This window comes from Kogia breviceps, chromosome 12 (assembly GCF_026419965.1).
Source record: "Kogia breviceps isolate mKogBre1 chromosome 12, mKogBre1 haplotype 1, whole genome shotgun sequence".
Classification (NCBI taxonomy): Eukaryota; Metazoa; Chordata; class Mammalia; order Artiodactyla; family Physeteridae; genus Kogia; species Kogia breviceps.
In genome coordinates, this window is record NC_081321.1 from 4,238,476 (window position 1) to 4,259,083 (window position 20,608).

Sequence of the window (20,608 nt, forward strand, 5' to 3'; positions counted from 1 at the left end):
GTTCCTAAAGACCTGTCTCGAGGCCCGTCTTGCCCAGCTCGCCTCACTCTGTACCTTCAGTGCTCTCCCTGGCCCAGAGCCTCCGAGGGGCTACATCTTCCCCGCTCAGCCCCACCTGCACCTTCAAACACCTGCTACAGCCTCTGTCCCCCAGAGCACCCTTCCTCCCCTGACCGCTGGCTCGCACCCGAAATCTGGCTGACGTCCCTCACGGCTCAGCTCTCCCTGGGATGGATCGCCTTATCCACCCGGATGAGGTCAGGACCCTGTTCTGTGCCCCTGTGCTAACCCTGGACTTTCTCTTTCATGCCACTTAACCACGATTTGCTGAATTATTTCTTTAGTGTCTGTCTTCCTTGCTAGTACATGAGCCCACAGATAACTTGTCATAGCGATACTGCAGGGCCCAGCGTGGTCTCTGGCACGTAGTAGGATCTCGGAGATGTTAATTGCATGAATAAACGTGGGAGTGAGGTGCAGAGGCCATGGGACCAGGCAGCTCTTCCAAGAGCGTATAGGTTTATTCAGAACCTGGCGTCACTCGGCGGAAGGCACACTGCAATCTCCCCAAGGCTGCGTGACGGGGTAGAAGAGGGGGTGGGGGGTGCAGGAGCTCACTGTGGGGACACTCCCAGGCTGATGACTTGGGGGCGCGGGAGGGGGGGAGGTCTCATCTGGCTGGGCGATCCTGGGTAAGAAACTTAAACTCCCGGGCCTTCTTCTTTTAACCTATGAAAAGAGTTTTGTTTTTTTTTTTCCTACGAGTCCAGTCATCCTACTAGACCAGGGCTTTGCAACGTCAGGGTGGCCCGGGGTGTGTGTCACAAGGGTAGATTCCTGATCCCACCCAGGCCTGGACTCTGAGAGTGTGGCTTGGGAATCTACACTTTAACACACTCATGGGTGATGTTTATTTTTTAATGCAAGCTCGTGAGGGGGCAGAGGACTGTCTCTGCCTTGTTCACTCACGTACCCCCAAACCTAGCGCAATGCAGCACAGAGACAGGTGCTCTAGAACTATTCCCTGACGGGTGAATAAGTGAATAACACGATAGTCACAGAGATGTGCCTATCTATAACCAGCTCTGACAAGGTGGGACGGGGCTCCTGCCCCACCAGGGTCGCTGGTATCCCCCCCCCCTTCTCCTCTGGGCCAAACTCCCCTTTTGGAAAATACGGCAGCCGGCTGAAGTGACCCACGTGACTTCTGGCCTTAAAAATCCACAGCACCATATGCAGTCATGCTTTCTGTTTCCAACCTGCCTGCCTCGTCGAGGGGTGAAAAAGAATCCAGATGCGAAGCAACCACAACCCAGAGATTCGTCGTTGGTTTTAATAGGAGGGGTGGAGTCAAATAGTTTAGAGGAACGTATAAAAAGATCTTTTCCTTTTTTGCTGGAACAGGATATGGTTTGTGCATAGCACATACATATTAAAAAAAAAATAGAAGCATCACATCTTACAAACATATGACTGAACAAAGTCTGAGTTTTCCTACCCACTAGACCCAAGCTTGAGGACAGCTCTGCCCTGGGACCCAGCCTGAGGTACCGATGGATTTTCAGAAAGGGAAACCCGCGCGAAGATGCAGCTGTCCGCATAGTGGAATTTCGGTGGTTCATGAGGTATCCAGACATGGGTCTGTGTTAGCCGTCCTCAGGATGGCGTAGATTCGGGAAGTTCTGGGCATAATTACTCCTCCCTCCTGTCCCAGGAAGAGCAAACACCAGCTGAGGGGCAAGCGCAGGTTGCAGTGTTTCTATCTATTCTTCCGGCCCCGACCCAAACATTCCTGCCGTTGGAGTTTTCCTGGGAGGTAGCGGACGAGTGGCTGGGTTCTTGCTGGGAGGAGAGGTGGGGGGCAAGTATTAGAGACCCACTTCACAGGCGCACGAGTGGCGGGTGGCAGAGAATACCTTCTTGGTGGCGACAGACCGAGAGCCCTTGGGGGACAGCAGCGGGATAGAAACACGTAGGAGTTTTCTAGCTTGTGTCCACCGAAAAGGGGCAAAAAAGGAAAGGGAGGGCAGAGAGGACATCCCGGTATCTCGGAGGCCAGATGCATTTGGTTTGCACCAGTGGCTGTGGTCCAAAGTGGGCCGAGGCAATGGACGTCCAACCCCGGGGAGAAGGAGACCGACAGCTCACGGCCTTTTGTGTTTCCTTCCTCCCCCAGGACTCTTGTAGGATCAGAGTGTGAAGGATCCGAGGTGCTGGACCAGAGAGGACCAGAGCCGGCCTGGGCAGGAGAATCCCAGCTGTCCCGGGTCGGACGGGGCTGGGACAGAATTCCAGGCCTGGGGGGAAAGCAATGCGTCTAAAGGAGGGAGGTTTACGGCCTGGATGGAGGACGGGAGAAAATCCCCTTTTTCTTAAGCCGTAGAACGGCTCCGGCCAGGGGCCTGGGGCATGTGTGCAGGAGGCGCCGTGGGACATGGGGGCGGAGAGGAGGCTGCGAAGGAGAACCGCACGGTATCCGTCACAAGGCTATAAGCTGCTTCCCCAGGGAGGTGCAAACCCATCTGGGAAGCGGGGAGGGAAGGGCTTAGAAGGCAGCAAATGTCAACAGCAGGAACTAGCAGGGCATTTTGTGGTTTCTTCGGAGCTCTATCCATGGCCCCGCAAGGAGGGTGCAGATTCTTTGTGGTCCTGGGCTCCCAGTTTGTTCTGAGCCAACCTCGTCCCAGCTGGGAAGCCATCGCCAAGGGGTGCACGTGTGTTGCTCTCTTCTTCAGTGTTTGCTCTTGAAGAGGGACTAAGGCAGCCTCTGGGCTCCTGGAGCCCCACCTTTGCATGGAGCTGCTAGAGAGGTTCAGGAGGGAAGAGAGGCCAGTTATCTACAAAACTCTATGAACCAGGGTCAAAGCTCAGGATCTGGGGGTGGCGGGGAGGACCCAAGTCATTCTTAGTACATCCTCAGCGGGAAGGTGGGGTTCACCCCTGTTCTCCTGCTTCCGGCACCTCTTCTGCAGCCTTTTGGATCCGATGGGGCTGACAGGTGAGCTCAGAACTCAGCCGGGGATCAGCCAGGAGAGGGCTCTGCACACCTGTGCTGATCTCACCCTGTTCCCGCCCCGTAACCCACTTCTGCGGATGCGGATGGACTCTTCCTACGTCTAAGTCACTCGCAGGTCAAAGAGAAAGCCCTTGGGAGAATTCCTTTGGATGGGAAGGATTTGAAAGAGTCAGGGACGCATGCCTACCTCCAGAGGCGCTCTTCAAAGTAGGGAACCACTAGTACAGCACGGGCCCTGGTACCAGTGAGAACAGACGCCCAGCTGCCCAGAGCGATGCCAGCATTAGACAACCCGTGTGCTAGAGTGACGGGTGTCAAGCCTGCCTGGTCCTGGGATTTCAGAGCTTCTCGTTCTCACCCCCAGCATGAGAGATGGGAGTGCACATTTGGGGAAACTCCTGGTCAGGATTTGGGCACTTTTATAAGTCGTTAGGGAGCCGCAGGAAAGATCTAACCATCCGAAGGCTCTCGACTCTCTTTAGAAGAGCCCTCTCCTGCAAGGGAGCTCAAGACCTGGGAAGAAGGGAACGAAAGGTTTGGGACCTGTGACTTTCTTCTCCTCTCCAGATCGCGGTCCATACGTCCACCCAGGCCTCCTACACGCCCCCCACGTCTCATCTGGAACTGACATGCAGCTCAGGTCCTGAGTGCATCCGTTTCCGGGGTACCCTGTTAACAAGACCAGTTACTCAGGACAAGACCTCCGGAAAAACAATCAGCTTTGTCCCCTGCCTCCAAGCAGAACTACACTTGAAATCTTCTGAACAGTCAAGATGGACCAATTTTCTCCCCCTTCTGCTGGACCAAGACCTCAACTCGGTCCAGTTTCCACCCAAGCTTCGACCACTCTCGTCCTGAGCTCTTACTGTCTGTTCTGTCTTCGCCCCACTTGGTGCAGCCTTTTCTTCCTCCCCCAGCATGTACCTGCCCTGATATTTGCCAGGCAGGGGAGGCAGCCAGCAGGCTGTCTCTTCCTTGGATCGCCAACCTCTTTCCTCAGCTCATCTCAGGTCAGTCTATAGATGGACACCCCTGCAAATAGAGAGGTATGTCACAGGCGAAGGTATTTGCAGCAGATGAGGGCTTGTCTCGCAGGCTGGGGCCCCCGAGCGTCGCAGAGGGTGTCAGTTCATTCCGCAAAGCCACGGTCCACGGACGCTGAAAATATCTGTGCTCTGATATGGGTCTCTCTGGTTTCAGATTTAGGAGCGTTCCAGTGGTTCAGGAATCTGAAGGCTCCAGGAGAACGACATTTAGAGTCGCTTGGGGGCAACTCTTCTTTAAATACTCTCAAAGGACAGGAGGCAAGGAGGCATCGTGCGGCAAGGAGCTGCTTCAGCTTGGCTGCCCCGTTTCACAGGATATCACTCCTCTCCTACTGCAGGGGGGTCAGAGGGGGCAAACCCCGGAGGTCACGATGCCCGACTCTGCTGCATCCAGGCACCAGTGCATGTGGCAGAGGACGCCCGAGAAGGAAGTGAGAGTATCGGATGAGAACTTGGGTGAGTTTCCTGGACGTTGCTGGAGATGAATTAGCATCTGTAGTCCAAAGCCTCTCTACTTCCTTCGTGGCCTATTTTGTACCCCCTCACCCCTCGCCAAAGAGGTTGCCATTATTAGGATCCCTGTCATCTGAGGTTAAAATAAGACCCGGTTCAACGTGAGGGAAAGTTACGGGCAGGCAGCCTGGCCCCAGCTTGTTCTCGAGCTACGCGCAGCACTGACTTCCGGGCAGAAAGGCTCTCCCTAGACCACTCGGTCTCTCCCGCTGCTTCGAGCAGGATGCCCCCCCGCTGCCAGAGACCCCGCTCTACCCTTTCCTCCAAGAGGGGGATCCCTTCTCCCCCAGCCTCCCCGACAATGTGTCCCAGTGTCCCCAGCGCCCTCACACGCAGGATGCCCGGAGTACCTGCCCACTCTTTCTGCTCAGCAGCTAAATCTTACTCTGTGTCACCTGCCCGCCCTGCTCCCCCCACCTCCATGCAACCCGCGCAGTCAGTGGCCTCTGAATGGAAAGGTGACTGGAGAGAGCCGAATGGGCGCACGTGTCAATCCTGCTGCGTTGACAGGTGACATTCCTGCAGGCACATTCCTGAAGCGGTGACCCCGGGAGGAAGAAGCCTGCTGTTCCGAGATGCCTTGCTTCTGACGATATACACCGAGATGTGTAGATATACCTCAGCACACACACGTGCTTCCTCCCTGCCTTTTCCTGTGTCCAAGGTCCCATCCCCCAAGTGTCTCTGGACCGCCTTTCCTCAGATGAGGTCAGAGCACGGGATCCGTTGCCATTCTAGGATGCCGGCTGCAACCCCTCACTTGGGTGGGTCACATGTCATGGGGTCCGGTGGCCAAGGGAACCGACTCAGGTCCCCCCAAGCACGAAAGGAGCCCGAATGGGGGGCGGGGCACGGGAGGAGGGGGCCATAGTTCACTTGTGTAAAATTGCAACAGAAAAGACATCGCTTTCCGCCTGTGAGCCTTCCTTCAGGGTCCTTATATCCTGGGCAGGAAGTGAGTGACGGTCATGATCGGGGACACTTTGCTGCCCCGCTTCACCCGTCCGTATTTGCTCAGCGCGATGTAGGTGCCTCGGTGCAGCTCTGACTCATAGGCGTTGTAATTGTTGGGCAGGAGGGTCTCTCTGAATTTGCACTCCTCTTGGAAGCTGGGCTGTGAGAGAGATGCGGACAAACGGCAGAGCATCAGTGACGACCGAGGCCCAGCGGGGGCGCCTCTGCCGTGGGCCCCTCGCTTCCCCATGTCGGACAGCCTCCAGGAGCTCTGGCCGTCCTGCGTGAGCAGCAACCTGAAAGCTGAGGACAGGGGAGCCTTCCGAGCTCTCACGGTCCCCCCTCCCCTCCCCTTCCCGCCCTCATGATGAGGAAGCTCCGGCCTGAGGGGGTGGCTGGACAGCCCGTGTCACACGGGGGCCGGGGCTTCTCCTGACCCGCCAGTCCCGGACGCTTCCTACCAAGAACATGGGTGATAGTTTATTCAGAGAAAGGACCAGGGAAGGAGAAAAGAAGCTGTTTTCTCAAGTCCACTGCGAGAGGACCTAGTAGAGCAGGATAGAGAGCTGGGGTCAGCTTAGTGGCTCTAGTTGTGTGACCTTGGGGCAGGCGCCCCCCCCCCCCCGCCCCGCTCCCAGCCTGATTCCCTTTTCTGCAAACCACATGGTTGGGGAGCATTGTGGGGGGGCAGTGAGTGGAGGGCGAGATGCATGGCTTCCGAAGTCCTTCCCAGCGCATCTGTTTCATATGGTAACTGTCTCTCCGCTTGTGTTCCCTCGCCCTGTCTTTCCCAGTTTAAGGTCCAAGTTCGCTGCCCCTTAAAGGGGCCCATTCTCGGGTTTGACTTTGAGCCCAGAATAGGGGGGCACTGGCGTCAGTTCTCAAAAGCGCACAAACCGCAGCAAACTATCCACACGATTTGAATCTTGCTTCTTCACTGAACAATATGCCCACTGCTTCCTAGGCATCCACGGGTCGCCAGGGAAGGGCAGGGACAGAGATGGCGAGAGGCAGCAACTTTTATGGGGAAAAGAACCTGGTTCCCTCTGCGACCAGCAGTGCCAAGGAGTCGGGGGCCGCTGATGAATCTCCCCCTCCGGAGCGCGTCGCGCGAGGACGGCCTGTTCAGCAACTGAGCGCGTCGCGCGAGGACCGCCTGTTCAGCAACTGAGCGCGTCGCGCGAGGACCGCCTGTTCAGCAAATGAACGGCTCCCTGCCCGCACGGATGCTCGCGCTGCCTCAGGACCAGCCCCGCGAGTCCTCTCTCCATTCCTGCCCCTGCGCTGAGTCTCATGACCCCGGAATGCTGCCTCCTGAGCTCTGCTGAGAGAAGCCAAGCGAACGGCATGTTGATAAAAGCAGCTACCGTATATTAGTACCTGAACAAATGAAAATAATTCCCCCAGATCACATTGCCTGGGCCTGCCGGGTCCCAAGCCCCAGCATGACGACGTCTTAAACGCCACATGGGTCTAATCAGACTTATGAGGACCCAAACTCTAAAGCGTTTGGCTCTCGCAGTGGAGAAGGGCGTTTTGCAGGGGGGTACATACAGGGGTGTCTCTCGGCGTGAGTTACCTCTGGCGGAAATGCCCCTTAAGGTCTGCGGTGGACCAGACATCCATCCCATCTTGTCTTTGGTCAGTAGGTCACCCGGACTAATGAAAGTGTCTTTTTATCTTTAAAGCTCTTCCTTCTAGGCCTACCCTGGGCTACTTGCCCCCATTACTCCTGGCTGTGTGTGTGTGTGCATGGGAGCCCGGCTGTGTGTGTGCATGGGAGCTGGGGAGGGGGGGTTTGGATGGATAAGGAGGCGGGTGATGAGAAAAAACCAGAAAACTCCTTGTCCTAAGACCCTTTCCTCCTGCAGTCCCTGACTGCTACTTTTTTGCTCCTTAGCTGAAATGGAGAAATAACATCTCCCAGCTCTGAAGACATCTGTCTGTTCTAATCCCCGTTCCTAACGCAATTGCACTGGCGATTTAGAAGTGTTTGAAGGTGTCTCCACCAGGCCTATCATGCTTCTCATTCCCGTATCGCTCTGGGTAGCAGGCAGGCTGCAGACAAAGCTGTTTGTGAGACCGTCCGCAGGGTCCCCCGGGCCCCTCTCGCTGTAGCACCAGCCCCTCCCTGCTCAGGGGTGCCATCTCCTGGCCCTTCCACACAGTCTAACACCAGGGACACTTTGCCTCACCCCCTCAGGAATCCGTTCTCCTCTAGGGGAGGGGGGCAGCTAACTGAGCGAGGGAAAGACTTGGTCCTCCCCTGCCCAGCTGTACCCTCCCAGGTAGCAGTCAACGGCCTCCGGGCATGAAACAAACGCTGTGCTTTCCCAGTTGTCATGGTACTATTGATGAAAAGGAAGGAGACGCAGTTATACGTAGTAAAACCAAAATCACTCAGAAGCATAACTGATTCTGAAGCACAGGGCTTCTCACAGAACCACTGTCAGGTGGAGATCTTTGATTTTTTTCTTTTAAATTTTAAAACGATCAAGCAGACTGGAACTCACTGATTCCTGCCTCAGTCCACATCAGAGAGAGAGCAGAGGGAGGTCTGGTCTCAGAGACTTTGCCCGAAGCAAGACAGGAGCTGGAGGGTGGGCGGGCAGGAGCCGGGACCGGGTCCTAGTCTGCACACCAGGTGCGCTTCTGCGGCCGGCCTGCGGGCATCACCTGCTAAACCTGGAAGCAGGCTTGCACGCGGCCCTGACTCACCGGAGACCCCGGTCGCATCTGCAAAGTGAGGATAAAGGTCAGATGCACCTCCCAGGGGTGCTGGGGGATGGTGTGCTCAGAAAGCAGCCCCAGGGCGTCCGACAGACAGTAGGTGCTCCATACAGGGGAGCTACTTATAGTGTCAAAACACTGCCACAGGCTCTGCACCCCTCTTTCCGAGGGATGAGACCTGCGCGAGGCCACCTAGGTGGGTTTTCTCGGCTCTTATTTTCCTACCTTGTCCCTGCTCCCCTTCCTTCCCCCCCCAGCATGGCTCCCCTCCCCCAAGGAGAAACCCCCGAGGGGCCATAGCAGCTGAGCCACGGGGGGAGGGGGGGGAGGCAGCTCTTGGGGCTTAAAGGGAAATAGCATGAATGAAATCATCACCCAGTGGGAGTTTTCCCGGCTCTTTGGATCAGCTGGCAATGTTTTTTAGACGGGGATAATGGCCCCTGGGGGGCGTAGCAGGGAGTGGATAGGTGGTTCAGGAGCATCTGGTGCCCGGACTTGGGGCTCCAGGGAGGGCAATCTCCCCGCTCCAAGAAGGTGCCGTTGGGCCAGGTGCTCCTGGGGGGCGTGTACGTGAGGGGAGATTGGGGTGTAGACCGTGGGCGGGGCTTCTCCTAGGGAAGCCCCCGTTTTCCGGGACTCCTCTCCTTTAGCGAGCCCTGCGGACCCCCTTTGAAGTCATCTGCCCAGGGGTGAGGGGTCAGGGGCGTCACCGACATCAGGGGTCATCCCACACTTCAGAGCTGCCCCCTTCTTCGTGCTCCTTGAATGTTCTATCCACCTGCAGCACTCTCGCTGTGAGGTCCCCTGTTCCCAGCCTCCCCGGCTTCTCCTACGGGGACCCCAGGCTTCAAGTGGGAAGTGGATGCGTTGGCCTTCTATTTGCACGCTTTCCCCAGCACACAGTTCAATTTCTTTCGGGATAAGGAGAAAAAAATACTAAATAGCTTGTTCATGAAGGTGGCAGAGATAAGGGTTGATGTAACTTCTGCTTCCTTCCAAAAGATTCACCTTGCGTAGAACCCCAGAGCCAACAGCCTCCGATGCCGGCTCTGCAACGAGTGGGATTCCAGGCACTACACGGGCTGCAGGGAAGGGGCTCTTTGGGGCGACCCACACCGCACAGAGAGGGCACTTACTCCACCGGAGCCTCCTTGGTTCCAGCTGCTTCGTCCTCTCCATCACATATGCAGAGGGCGGTGAAAAGGGGGTCTGAGAATCCCAGCCTCATGGCTGTCTCATCTCCCGGCAGTCCTCAGCGCTAGTGTAACCCTGGGGCAGGGAGGGTTCCTTGCCCTCCGAAGGCCAGGTACCCTGGCGGTCCCTAGCCTGCCTGCACCTCAGAAATAGCTGGGAAACTTAAAAAATAAAAACAAACTGACTTGCAGGCCCCCATTCCAGCCCTGCCGACTAAGCATCTCTGAGGAAGGCCCCCAGAAATCTGGACATTTCACAAGTTACCAAGGTGATGTGGGTGCAAATGGTCCTCCCACAAGACCCACCTGCGGGAAAGAGGGGTGCAGAGCCTATGGCAGGCAGTGTCTAGACAATATAAATGACTCCCCTGTGTGGAGCACCTACTGTCTGTCAGGTGCCCTGGGGCTGCTTTCTGAGCGCTAACTTCCAGCACCCCCAGAGGTGCATCTCGTCTCTATCCTCACTTTGCACATGGGACTCTGGCTCTCCCAGGTCTCAGGTGAATCGGGGCTGTGTGCAGACCTGCCTCCGGGCTCGGCAGGTGATGCTTGTAGGCCAGCAGGAGGAGAGCGTTTGGCGGTACAGGCTAGGACCCTAGTTCCAGCTCCAGCCTGCCTGCCCTCCAGCGCTTGTCTGCAGAGGCCCACTGATTCGAATGCACGTCTTGTCTCCACGTAAACAAACCCGAATGGAGAGGTGTTAGCACTGCAGATCACAGGCCGAGGCCCCCTGAGCACCCCGTTGGTGTATTTCACAGCCTTGGTCTGTTGGCACAGCCTACCCGGACCCCAGCACTGATCCCAGACCCCCCTGTTCACATTCGGATCCTGTCTGTCCCCACGCAAAGGTAGAACGGCCCTCCGCACCCTCCCCATAAATAGCCACTCTGCTATTCCTTGACCATGGCTCGGAGGTCTTCCTTTCTAACCTTCTTATTTCTGTCCAAAGAACACCCAGTTTCTTTGCCTTCATAGGGATGCTTTCCCAGCCCATAGTTTGGAATATGCCGAATTATGGGCTGAGAGATCCAGGGAGGAGGGGGTCAGAGAGATCAGAGATTTTGGTAAGTATGGAAGTCGGTGAGGTTAACCAAAGTGCTAGCATTGACACGCCCCCGCCCCCCCAACGCCCCCCTGCCCAGGGATGATCTGTGATGGGAAGGCACAGAGTGGGATCTGGGGCCAGCCAAGAGAGTCTTACACCCCCTCGGGAAGGATGCTTCTCCAGCTCTTGGGATCAGAGACCAGAGGACTTAAAACCTTAAAGTAAAATGTCCACGCGCTGATGAAGGCGAGGAAAAGAGCTTCGTTTCTGCTCCTCCTGCTGTGCTCCAGGCTGAAAGACAGGCCTGCTTCTCTGGACCTCTCCTGCTCAGGACCTGACCGTAAGCCTGGACAACAGCTTTATGCCAGAACGTGGGTTTCCCTCGGACCCAGAAGCCCTCTGAGCTATGGTTGCTGTCTCATTACAAGGCTCTGGTGGGTGGGATCAGGGAAAACATGGTCCAGCACACAGGCTGACTCACCGTGCAGCTAAGAAGGTATAAGCCCTTCACTGGCACCAGCTCCTTCCACAGCAACCCCCCGACCCATTCTAGATAAATATTCACGTCCCTCTTCAAGATTTTGCATTATTTTCTTCAATTGCATAATCTTCAGGCCTCGTGCAGGCTGAAGCTTCCCCTGGCCTGATGAACTCACCGTGGTGTATAATCTTCCTTTACTATTCATGGCAACGAAGAGGGCACTTTTCACCCCAAAGAGACTCACCACGCCTCGCTCCACTGTGGAAATCTCCAGCAGGCCTGACAAAGAAACGGGAGCTGCATTACCCCAGGCTTGTGCAAATCAGAGCAGGACGACAACCTAAAGGTGACCCTCCACGGGCATCTAGGCCCCCGTCCCCCTGCTTCTAGAGAGTCAGACCCTCCACCACCTCCACCCTTGATCTCACTTTAGGAGATCGGCTGCTACGCTCGGCCAGTCCTGCTAAATTGCTAAAAATCCAGTTCTGCAGGGGAAAGTTCTGATGTCTGAGTTAGAGTTCACAGTGGCACTTAGGCATCTACCTAAAGTTAGCTTTGAATCTGGGCTTAATCACACCACTTCCTTGACGTGGGTAAAGGAAGTGAATTCTGATCAGCTTTGTTAAAAATGTATACTCCTCATGTTTCAACAAATAGCCCATTTAATCTTGCAAACAAAAACAGTCTTGCAAACACTGGATCTTGCAGCCCTATCCCCTCCTGGGGAGAGCCCATCTAGGCAGCAACCCATCAACTTGTAGGACAGAAGGGGCAAGTTGAAATAAAAAGAAAGATGTGCTTCAGCTGGAAATTTTGCAAACGACTTGCCTTTCCTCTCGAAGAGAAAAGCTAAATAAAAAGCATCATGTGTCTAATTTGGTCCAAGCATCCTCACGGGTTCTCCCCACCCTTGTTTCATGGCTCCCCCAGGCTGGGGGTTCCCTGTGGTCCTACAAGGCCATGGCTGGGCCCGTAATGCTGAAGGATTCTGTGCCTCAGGGGCCCTGTGGGGTGATGGCAGAAGACGCCCGGATGCTCGGACCTCAGCACATTTAAGCCTGCACTGAGGCAGGGTCAAAGTGAGTCGGGGGCGGTGGCTAAGTTTACGGTCATCCATAAGAATAACCCTTCCCCCTTCATAACGGGACTCCAGGCACCAGAGCGAGGCCCCGCCATCCTTCATCCCTGCTTGAGTCCCAGCCCCCAGCTCCCCAACGGGCTGCAGCTGGCACTCACTGTAGGGGTTCTCCTCGTGGGTGCCGCTGATCCGGCCGTCGGGGGGCACCTGGAGGTGGAAGCCGATGCCCACGTTGCAGTAGAGCCTCCGCTGCCGCTTGATCCCCACCAAATAGCCGCTTTCCCAGTTCACGCCAGCAATCTCTCCAGCCAGCCCAGCCCGAGACCTGGACAGCAGGGTGCCCCAGCCCCTCGAAGCCAGCAGCGTGCTGTTGGCGCGGGAGCCCGCGGGAGACGGCACCACCGTGCCCACGAGGACGCCGAGGAAGACGAGAGCCCGCAGCGCGCCCTGCAGACGCCCTGCTCCCCGGGACATAGTGATGAGCGGCCTCTGCCCCAGGGCCTCTCAGGCACGTGGTCAGAATTAATGGCCCTAAAAATACCGCCCTTCTTGTTTTTCTCCCCTCGGCATGGCGGCAGGGGCTTATTTTTGGAAGGCCTTTAAAGGCTGCTGGCACGAAACAAAAGCCTGCCTTGGGCACTCGGGTCTGGAGCAGAGGGGCCCAGGCTGAGCCGCGGCCGGTACGGACCATGGCTTGGGGACGCGGTCTAGCTGGCCCGCTCACTCCGACCCGAGTTGATTCTGCTTGGCTTTGACCTATCTTTATAGTTCAGCAGCCTGGCCCGCCCTGTCACCCTTCATCACCCTGACGTCAGCCGGCCTGGCTCGCTTATCCAGGGCTGTAACACTAACCTGCTCCTGGGCCTGGCGGCCTCCCCAGACCCCCGGCACCCAGGGATGCTGGGAGCCACTGTCATTCCAACTATGAAGCAGGCACGAAGTGAGCAGGGAGCATCTCTGAGGGGAGGGAGGAGTTGGCCAGGGGCCCCGGGAAAGAGGGAGGCCAGAGGCCACCCAAGACCCAAATTGGGCAGAAGTTCTTGGCCTGGCAGCGCTGGCTTCCTTATTTAGAGGGCAAAGGGTAAAGACAGGGATGGGACAGTCTTGGTGGCAGACAATGACCGGGGCACACGAGTTGCCCTATTCATGGAAAGAGCTCGTGGCTGAGGGCCATGGAGCCTGGGGGGGGATGCCGAAAGGCTGAACCCCTTTAGCAAGAGAGGACAGAGATGGGGGTGCGGTATCCAAGGGTCCTGAGGATCGTGGAGGGGGGCAAGGCTAGGGTCGGTGCCCTGCTCTCCGTCCCGGTCATGGAATTCACCCAGCCAACAGGGTGGGAGTTGCGTCTGGCCCTTGCCACGGCCACTGGCCATTCATTTCCCTATCGGGGCTCACCCTTGGCATCTGACTGATGTCATTCATTCCCATTTTACAGATGAGGAAGCTGAGGTGGGGAGAGCTTAAGTGACTGGGCTTAGGTGCTGAGTGACCATAGCTAGTAAGAGGCAAGGCCAGAACGTATAAAGTCGGCCAGAGTCCAAAGCCTGTGCTTTTAACCTCCGCAGGCTGCTCTGCTGTAGAGGTTAGATTCGCACCGAGTCTGCTGAGCTCATTACGTGCCAAAGGGTGCTCACGGGACTATTTCAATAGCACCGGATGCTTCGCCCACGCACCCACGCTGGAGGCTGTGCGCAGCCTGGGGAAGCCCCTAGGATGAGGGCCCCCCCCACCGCCCTGCTCAGGGCCTGCCCTGAGACCCCACTCCCTCCCCTCTGATTCCAAGCTCCTGCCCTGGCCTGGGTCCCGGCCTCCAGTCTGTGGAGTCTACCTACCTTCTGCCCCTCTGCCTGGTCCATTGGATTGATGTCTTGGTTAGGATTTCCACCAAGCCTTGCATGTCAGATTTGCCCAGATCCCTTGAAGCCCAGGGGACTTCTGTCATTACCTTCAGCTGCTAAAACGTGGGGCGCTGGGGAGGGAATATACGAACCTCTGCTTAGCATAGCCCTCACCATTGGGCCCCTAGCTTCCTTACCGCCTTTCCCCTCCCTGCCACCTGCATTACCTCACACCCAGCTTCATCATCACCAGCACCATCTTTCCCACAACAAGGAAAGGCTGGCACCCTGTGGGCATAGGTAGGCCTTCGTTAGAAAACTAGTAAAAAAACCCACAACCCCATAATTTAAAAAAAAAGTATCTCTCTGCAAAGTAGGAGGGTCTTGAATAATCCAAAGGCAAAACTGTCAAAAAAAAAAAAAAAAAAAGAACCATCATGTTGGATTTCCAGCTAGATTTCATACATTTACATCTTCTTGCGTGCAAGAGCAGGGGAGACACTCCCTTACCCATGTTCACTTTGGGATCTTTGTTCATGATGCTGGTGTTCTGACTTAAGGAAGAGGCAGCCCGGCAGCCCGTTGGATGGTAAGAAGTTAGTCTGAAAGGAACACTTGCCTTGGATGATTGGAGAGGTGACCGTCATCAGGGGGGCGGAGTCTCTGCAGATTTCTTCTCGGAACCCATCCACTGTGAGACCACTTTGGAGGAGAGATTAAACCATGACAAGGTCCGTGCCAAATATCAACAGAGATAGTGACTCTCTTTAGATTCATTTAGATTCACCTCATCCCAGATTCTTTGTGCAGAGATCGTGGTTGGCATCTTATAAAACAAAGGGCTTCAGAATGGGGGACGCCTGGATTCGAATCCCAACTCCACCACTTGTTAGCTGTGTGACCTTGGAAAAATTTTGAACCTCTCTGAGCCTCGTTTGTTCATCTGCAAAATGAGACCTTTACTACATAGGGTTATTATATATTGGCAACAACACATGCAAAGGGCCAGTGCAGAGCACAATACCGTCTTTTCTCAGAAACACATCGAAAACCACTCGCCCAGTTAAAGGAGGACAAACCCAAAGTGAGAAGAACCATCTCTCATCTCAAGGATGGGAGAGACACGTGGCCTTCTAGTTCCTAAATGCTGGCCACCCAAGCATATATTGTGATGGTTGCTAACATATGCAGAAGCAGGCAGCTCGGATTCCTAAAATATTCTGAAAACCAGTAATAGCCTTGGTATTGTCCCCTGTTAAATATAAAACTTAAGTAATTCATTCTATTAAAAAGCCTGGGTCTTATTTTTATCAGGTGATGTGATGAGGCCCTGTTCTAAATGCGCCTTCTGGGTCTGTCTCCATAGCAACTCCACTGTGCTCATATATCCATAGATTTTTCCTGAAGACTAATTAAGTTGACAACTGCTAGGGCTTCTTGGTTTACCAGATTTGCACCTGACCCTTCTCCCGGGGCTTAGGGACCCCTATGGATGTGAAGTGATAGAGAAAAGGGTAACAGGTGGAGGAGGCCTCTCTGTGGACCCCTCTTTCAAATAGCTGTCCAGCAGCCTTTGGGGCTGTCAATCACTCTCTCTGGATGAGCTGAGAGTTGGTGGAGGTGAGCGGGGAAAAATGCTAATGTCCGCCTCCTTCCACAACAGGTCCTTGTCCCCAAGTGGGGTACCACGCGGTAGACATTGGTCAAGTTTGACCTGCCCAGCCGAACGGCTTCTGTCACAACCAGGCAGGATGCCTTCTACGCCTCCTGGTTATTACATAAAGAACTTCAAACACCTCAGGAGTGACCATAGGGAAAGCGCAGAAACTTGTGTAAATTGTGAAAAGTGCTGCTTATTTGTACTTTTTACACTTAGTTTAGAAAAAGTAACATTTACCTTTTTCTTTCTTTGTTTTTTACTCTATTATTATTATTATTATTATTATTTTGTGGCCGCACCACGCGGCACGCGGGATCTTAGTTCCCGACCAGGGATGGAACCCACGCCCCCTGCCGTGGAAGCATGGAGTCCTAACCACTGGACCGCCAGGGAGGTCCCAGCATTTGCCTTTTTGCAATTACAGAGAGTAATTCGGAAATTACGGAAAATTATCAGGTAGAAAACAAAATCGCTGTGTTTAGCGCCTTCCTGTCTTTTACCTTGGTCTTTCAGAGCTACCTGGGCAATGGGGCTGCCGCCTCACTGCTCTCTCCCTCTCTCTTGCTCAGTCACCCATGCACCCACAGCTGGTGTTCAGAGGTAGCGTTTGATCAGGGGTCTTGATGGGTCTGAGATGGCCACGGGCAGAAGGGAGGGACTAGGAGGGAGCCTGTGCAAAGCTGACATTTAGGGCCCGTGACACTTGCTACAAGTGGGAAGACTCAAGAGAAAACGTTTCCAGAACAAAGGTCCCCAGGTTGGACTCCTGTGGGAGGGGTCAGGTCCTACCTTGCTAGCAGGTCCCCACTTTGCACTTTGCTAATGGAACTCAGCTCTCCCCAGGTCTCACCCACGTAAGTGGGACCCCACTGGAAGTCTAAGCCAAGCTTCCCTAGTTCTGACCTCTACCAGCTTAGGTGGAGCTGCACCCCACTATAAGTGGCCTCAAATTATTTCTAGAAGAGTCCAGAGCACGCTGCACGCATGTGGGTGAGCACGTGACTGCTCCTGTCTGGGACCACCATGGGGCATCTGCCAGGACCCCGATCCACCAGCCTTCCACCTCCTGCTGGGCCGCTGATGGGTATTTCTTTTCCTTCCAAAGCTGAGGACCCCAAGCCCTCAAGGAGCCAGTGCTGCTTTATGTTCTGTTTCAAAACCAGGATGGGTATCTTTGGCCCTTCCTATGGTGACGCTTGTTAGAGGAATGTCTGACCAGAACTATTTGTGCCCTGGGCATTTCCTCTTTGGGATTTTATTTTCCGACTCCTCGTCTGCAGAGGACCAATCTTCGTTACGGGTCAAGCCCATAGGTTGGGTTCCCTTTTCCTCCAGGATGGGTTCTTTCTCAGGGGGCCCCCCAAAGCTCAGGCAAGTAGACTTCTGCTGGGGCCAGCCCACCGGTGGTCTAGATGCATACGTTCAGACAAGAGACCTTGCTCGTCTCCCAGCCATCCTCCGCTGGGGAGGGGTGAGGCTGGACGCTCAGCTTTGTGGCCTGGTCGTCCAAGGATTTGCAGAGTCTGCTGGGCGGGGCCGTGTCATCCTCTCCACCCCAGAAATCACCACCGTGGGTTCAAGTGCTTCCTGATGGACCCGCTTCAGTCTGATACCCATCCTGCTGTGCCTCCCAGTCTCCCTCTCTCTGTCTCTCCATCTTCTCTCTGGGTCTCACCCGCTCTCTATCACCCCCCACCCTCTCCCCTCTCCCCCTGACTATTCTCCAGCCTCAGACACAAGCCTAGAGCGTGAGCCAACTGCCAAGGAAGCAGCACCTCAGGGTTGGTTGACCACCGGCGCGAAACACCTCAGCTGAATTGGCAACGGGGCAGAGGAGTCAGATAACTCTCTGGAGCCTGGAAGCATAAGGGATTGGGGCTTGGCTTTTCAACTAACAAAAGCTGAAAGAAGTGATAACTAGCAGATCCACGCTGCAAGAAATGTTAAAGGAAGTCCTTCCGAAGGGGAGAAGAAAAATGGTACTAGGTGCAAGTATGGGTCTACATAAAGGAGTGAAGAGTACCAGAATGGTAAATATATTGGCAAATACACAAGATTTTTAAATTTGTTATTTAAATCTCTTTAAAAGACAGTTGATGGATTATTGTTATTATTTGTGTTTAATCCATCAAGTGTGTTTATCTTTGAGTTTACAACATATGTAGAATGTACATTACAATAAAATGTATGGCAACTATAGTAGAAAGTCCAGGAGGAGAGAAATGCAGTAAGGTTCTTATGCTGTACGTGAAGTAGGATAATATGACTTGAAGGTAGGGTGGAAGTAAAAAATGTACCCTATACACCCTAAAAAAAATAACAAAGAGTTACAGCTAATAAGCTAACAAGTGAGTTAAAATGGAATCCTAAAAAATACTCAGTTAACTCAAAAGAAGGCAGAAGAAAAAATGAAAGAGCAAAGAAAACAAATAGCAATATGTTAGATTTAAAGCTAACTGTATCAATAATCACATTAAATGCAAAAAGTTTAAGTATGTCAATTAGTAGGTAGAGATTGGCACATTGGATGAAAAAAGCATGACTCAATGGATGCTGCCTAGGAAAAACCCACTATAAATATACAAATACATTAAAAATAAATCAAAATAAAGCTGGAGTGTCTATGTTAATGTCAGTCATGGTAGACTTCATATCCAAAAATAGCATAAAAAATAAAGAAGATCATTTCATAATGGAAAAAAGGCAATTAATTAAGAGAACATAACAGTCATAAATTATTATGCACCTGACATTAGAATTTCAGGAAACATGAAGCAAAAACTGATTTAACTACAGAGAGAAATAGACAAATCCACAATTACATTCAAATATTTCAATACTGTCTTGCAACAATTCACAGAACAAGGAGACTGAAAATAAGTAAGGACGGAGAAGACCTGAATAGCCCTATCAACCAACCTGACCTAGTTGACATTTATAAAACTCTCCATCCCCAAACAGCAGAATACTATTATTTTCAAGGGCACATAGTACATTTATCAAGATAGATTAGGGTATGGGCCGGAAAATAAGTGATGATAAGATCCAAGTCATATAAAGAAAAACAAGTGATGGTAGGATCCAAGTCATATAAAGTATGTCCTCTGACAACAATGAAATTAGAAATCAGAAAATATCTGGAAAATCCCCAAATGTTTTAAAAACTAAATAACACAATTCTAAACAATCCATGGGTAAAAGAAGAAATCTAAAGGGAAATTGATAAGTGTTTTGAACTGAATGAAAATGGTAATACAACTTGCCAAAATGTGTGGAATTCCATTAAAATAGTATTTAGAGGAAAATTTATAGCACTAAGTGCCTATATTAGAAAAGAAGACAGATCTCAAATCAATGACCTCAGCTTTTGATTTCTCAGAACTAGCAAGGATAAATTGGAACTTCCTCAGCTTGATAAAGGGTATCTATGAAAAACCTGTGTTAACCTTATACTTAATGGTGAAAGACTGAATGCTTTCACCCTAGTATCAGGAACAAGGTAAATATGTTTTCTCTCTCACTTCCATTCAATATTGCCACTGGAGGTTCTAACCAGTGCAACCTGGCAAGAAAAAGTACAAGGTGCTGAGATTGAAAAGGAATTAGTAAAACTATTTGCTGATGACATTATATCATTATGTTGTAGGTAGAAAATCTAAAGAAGTTAAAAAAAAACACACAAAACACTATTAAAACTAATAAGCGAGTTCCATAAGTTTATGTATTAACATCAATTGTATTTCTATGTACTAACAAGGAACAGCCTGCAAATGAAACTAAGAAAATAATTCCATTCACAACAACACCAAAAAGAATACAGTACTGAGGAATAAATTTAACAAATGACGTTCAAGACATGTACACTGAAAAAACAAAACACTGCTGCAAGAAATTAAAGATCTAACTAAATGGATAGACATTCCACGATCATGGATCATAACACCCAGTGTTATTAAAATGGCAATTCTTCCCTAAGTGATAGATTCAGTGTAATCACTATAAAATTTCAACTGTTTTTTTTTTTCAGAAATGGGCAATGTAATTTTAAAATTTATATTAAAATGCAAAAACCCTAATAGACAAAGGAAAACCATTTTGAGACAGAACAAAATGGGAGAACTTCTTGATTTTAAAACTTACCATCTTGATTGCAAGATTAGCTTTCTAGTAAGTTTTTTTTTAATAAATCTTTTTCATAAGGATAGAAACATAGATCAATAGAACAGAACTGAGAGTCCAGAAATAAATTTGTACGTTTGTGGTCACTTGATTTTAGACACAGTGGCCAAGGAAATTCAGTGGCTGGAGTGGGTCGAGGTGGGCGGGTAATCTTTTCAACAATGGTTCTGAGACAGTTGGACGTCCATATGTAAGAACATGAATTCTTCTAGAACAACATTACATCATACGCAAAAGTTAACTTTAAAAATCTGATAAATTTGATTTCTTCAAAATTAAAAGTGTTTGTGCTTCATTTTACTTTCATTAAGAAAGTAAAAGAAACAGATGTAAACTATTATATATAGGATGGATAAACAACAAGTTCCTACTGTATAAAAAAAAAAAAAAGTAAAAGGAGCCCCAGACTTGGAAAAACACTTGCAAATCATATATCTGATAAAGAACTTAAATCCAGAACATATAAAGCCCTCTTACAACCAATTATAAGAAGACAAATAACCCAATTAAAAACAGGCAAGAGATTTTAGTAGACGCTACCAAAGAATATATATGAATAGCCAAAAAGCAAATGAAAAGATGCTCAAGATCATTAGTTGTCAGAGAAATGCAATTTAAAACTACAAGATAGGGCTTCCCTGGTGGCGCAGTTGTTGAGAATCCGCCTGCCGATGCAGGGGACACAGGTTCGTGCCCCGGTCCGGGAGGATCCCACGTGCCGCGGAGCGGCTGGGCCCGTGAGCGATGGCCGCTGAGCCTGCGCGTTCAGAGCCTGTGCTCCGCAACGGGAGAGGCCACAACAGTGAGAGGCCCGCGTACCACAAAATAAAATAAAATAAAATAAAACTACAAGATAATCCTTCACACCCTCCAGG

The 20,608-nt window shown here is 52.0% G+C and overlaps 2 protein-coding genes across 5 annotated transcripts in view; both read right to left on the bottom strand.

Annotated features, from left to right (window-relative positions):
• Positions 1-1,310: 1,310 nt before the first annotated feature.
• On the bottom strand, positions 1,311-12,964 carry FGF6 (fibroblast growth factor 6). Of its 4 annotated transcripts, XR_010835739.1 has the most exons (4): positions 12,215-12,964; positions 11,154-11,257; positions 3,204-5,689; positions 1,336-2,802 (listed from the first exon to the last, which is right to left on the bottom strand). XR_010835739.1 is itself a non-coding variant. In XM_059082715.2 (3 exons), the coding sequence occupies exons 1-3, from the start codon at positions 12,528-12,530 to the stop codon at positions 5,513-5,515; spliced, it is 597 nt and encodes a 198-aa protein (XP_058938698.1). In that variant the 5' UTR covers positions 12,531-12,964; the 3' UTR covers positions 1,311-5,512. The 4 variants fall into 4 exon arrangements, 3 of the variants coding, with proteins under 3 accessions (XP_058938698.1, XP_066864676.1, XP_066864675.1); XM_059082715.2 differs by having other exon boundaries at positions 1,311-5,689; XM_067008575.1 differs by having other exon boundaries at positions 1,319-5,689; positions 11,223-11,257.
• A 1,799-nt stretch (positions 12,965-14,763) lies between these two features.
• FERRY3 (FERRY endosomal RAB5 effector complex subunit 3) overlaps positions 14,764-20,608 on the bottom strand; it is a 72,939-nt gene continuing 67,094 nt past the window's right edge. Inside the window, exon 15 of the transcript XR_010835738.1 lies at positions 14,764-14,837. The gene's annotated coding sequence lies outside the window, so the exon portion shown is untranslated. The remainder of the gene's footprint in view (positions 14,838-20,608) is intronic.

Excerpts from the sequence above, each read along its gene's own strand:
- FGF6 (XM_067008574.1), bottom strand. The coding sequence starts at position 12,530 with ATGTCCCGGGGAGCAGGGCGTCTGCAGGGCGCGCTGCGGGCTCTCGTC. Across the intron at positions 11,258-12,214 it reads CCACGAGGAGAACCCCTACA|GCCTGCTGGAGATTTCCACA; the intron begins GTGAGTGCCAGC and ends TTTCTTTGTCAG. Across the intron at positions 2,803-11,153 it reads AAGGAAGATTATACACCACG|CAGCTCCATGCAAAGGTGGG; the intron begins GTGAGTTCATCA and ends GAACCTCTCTAG.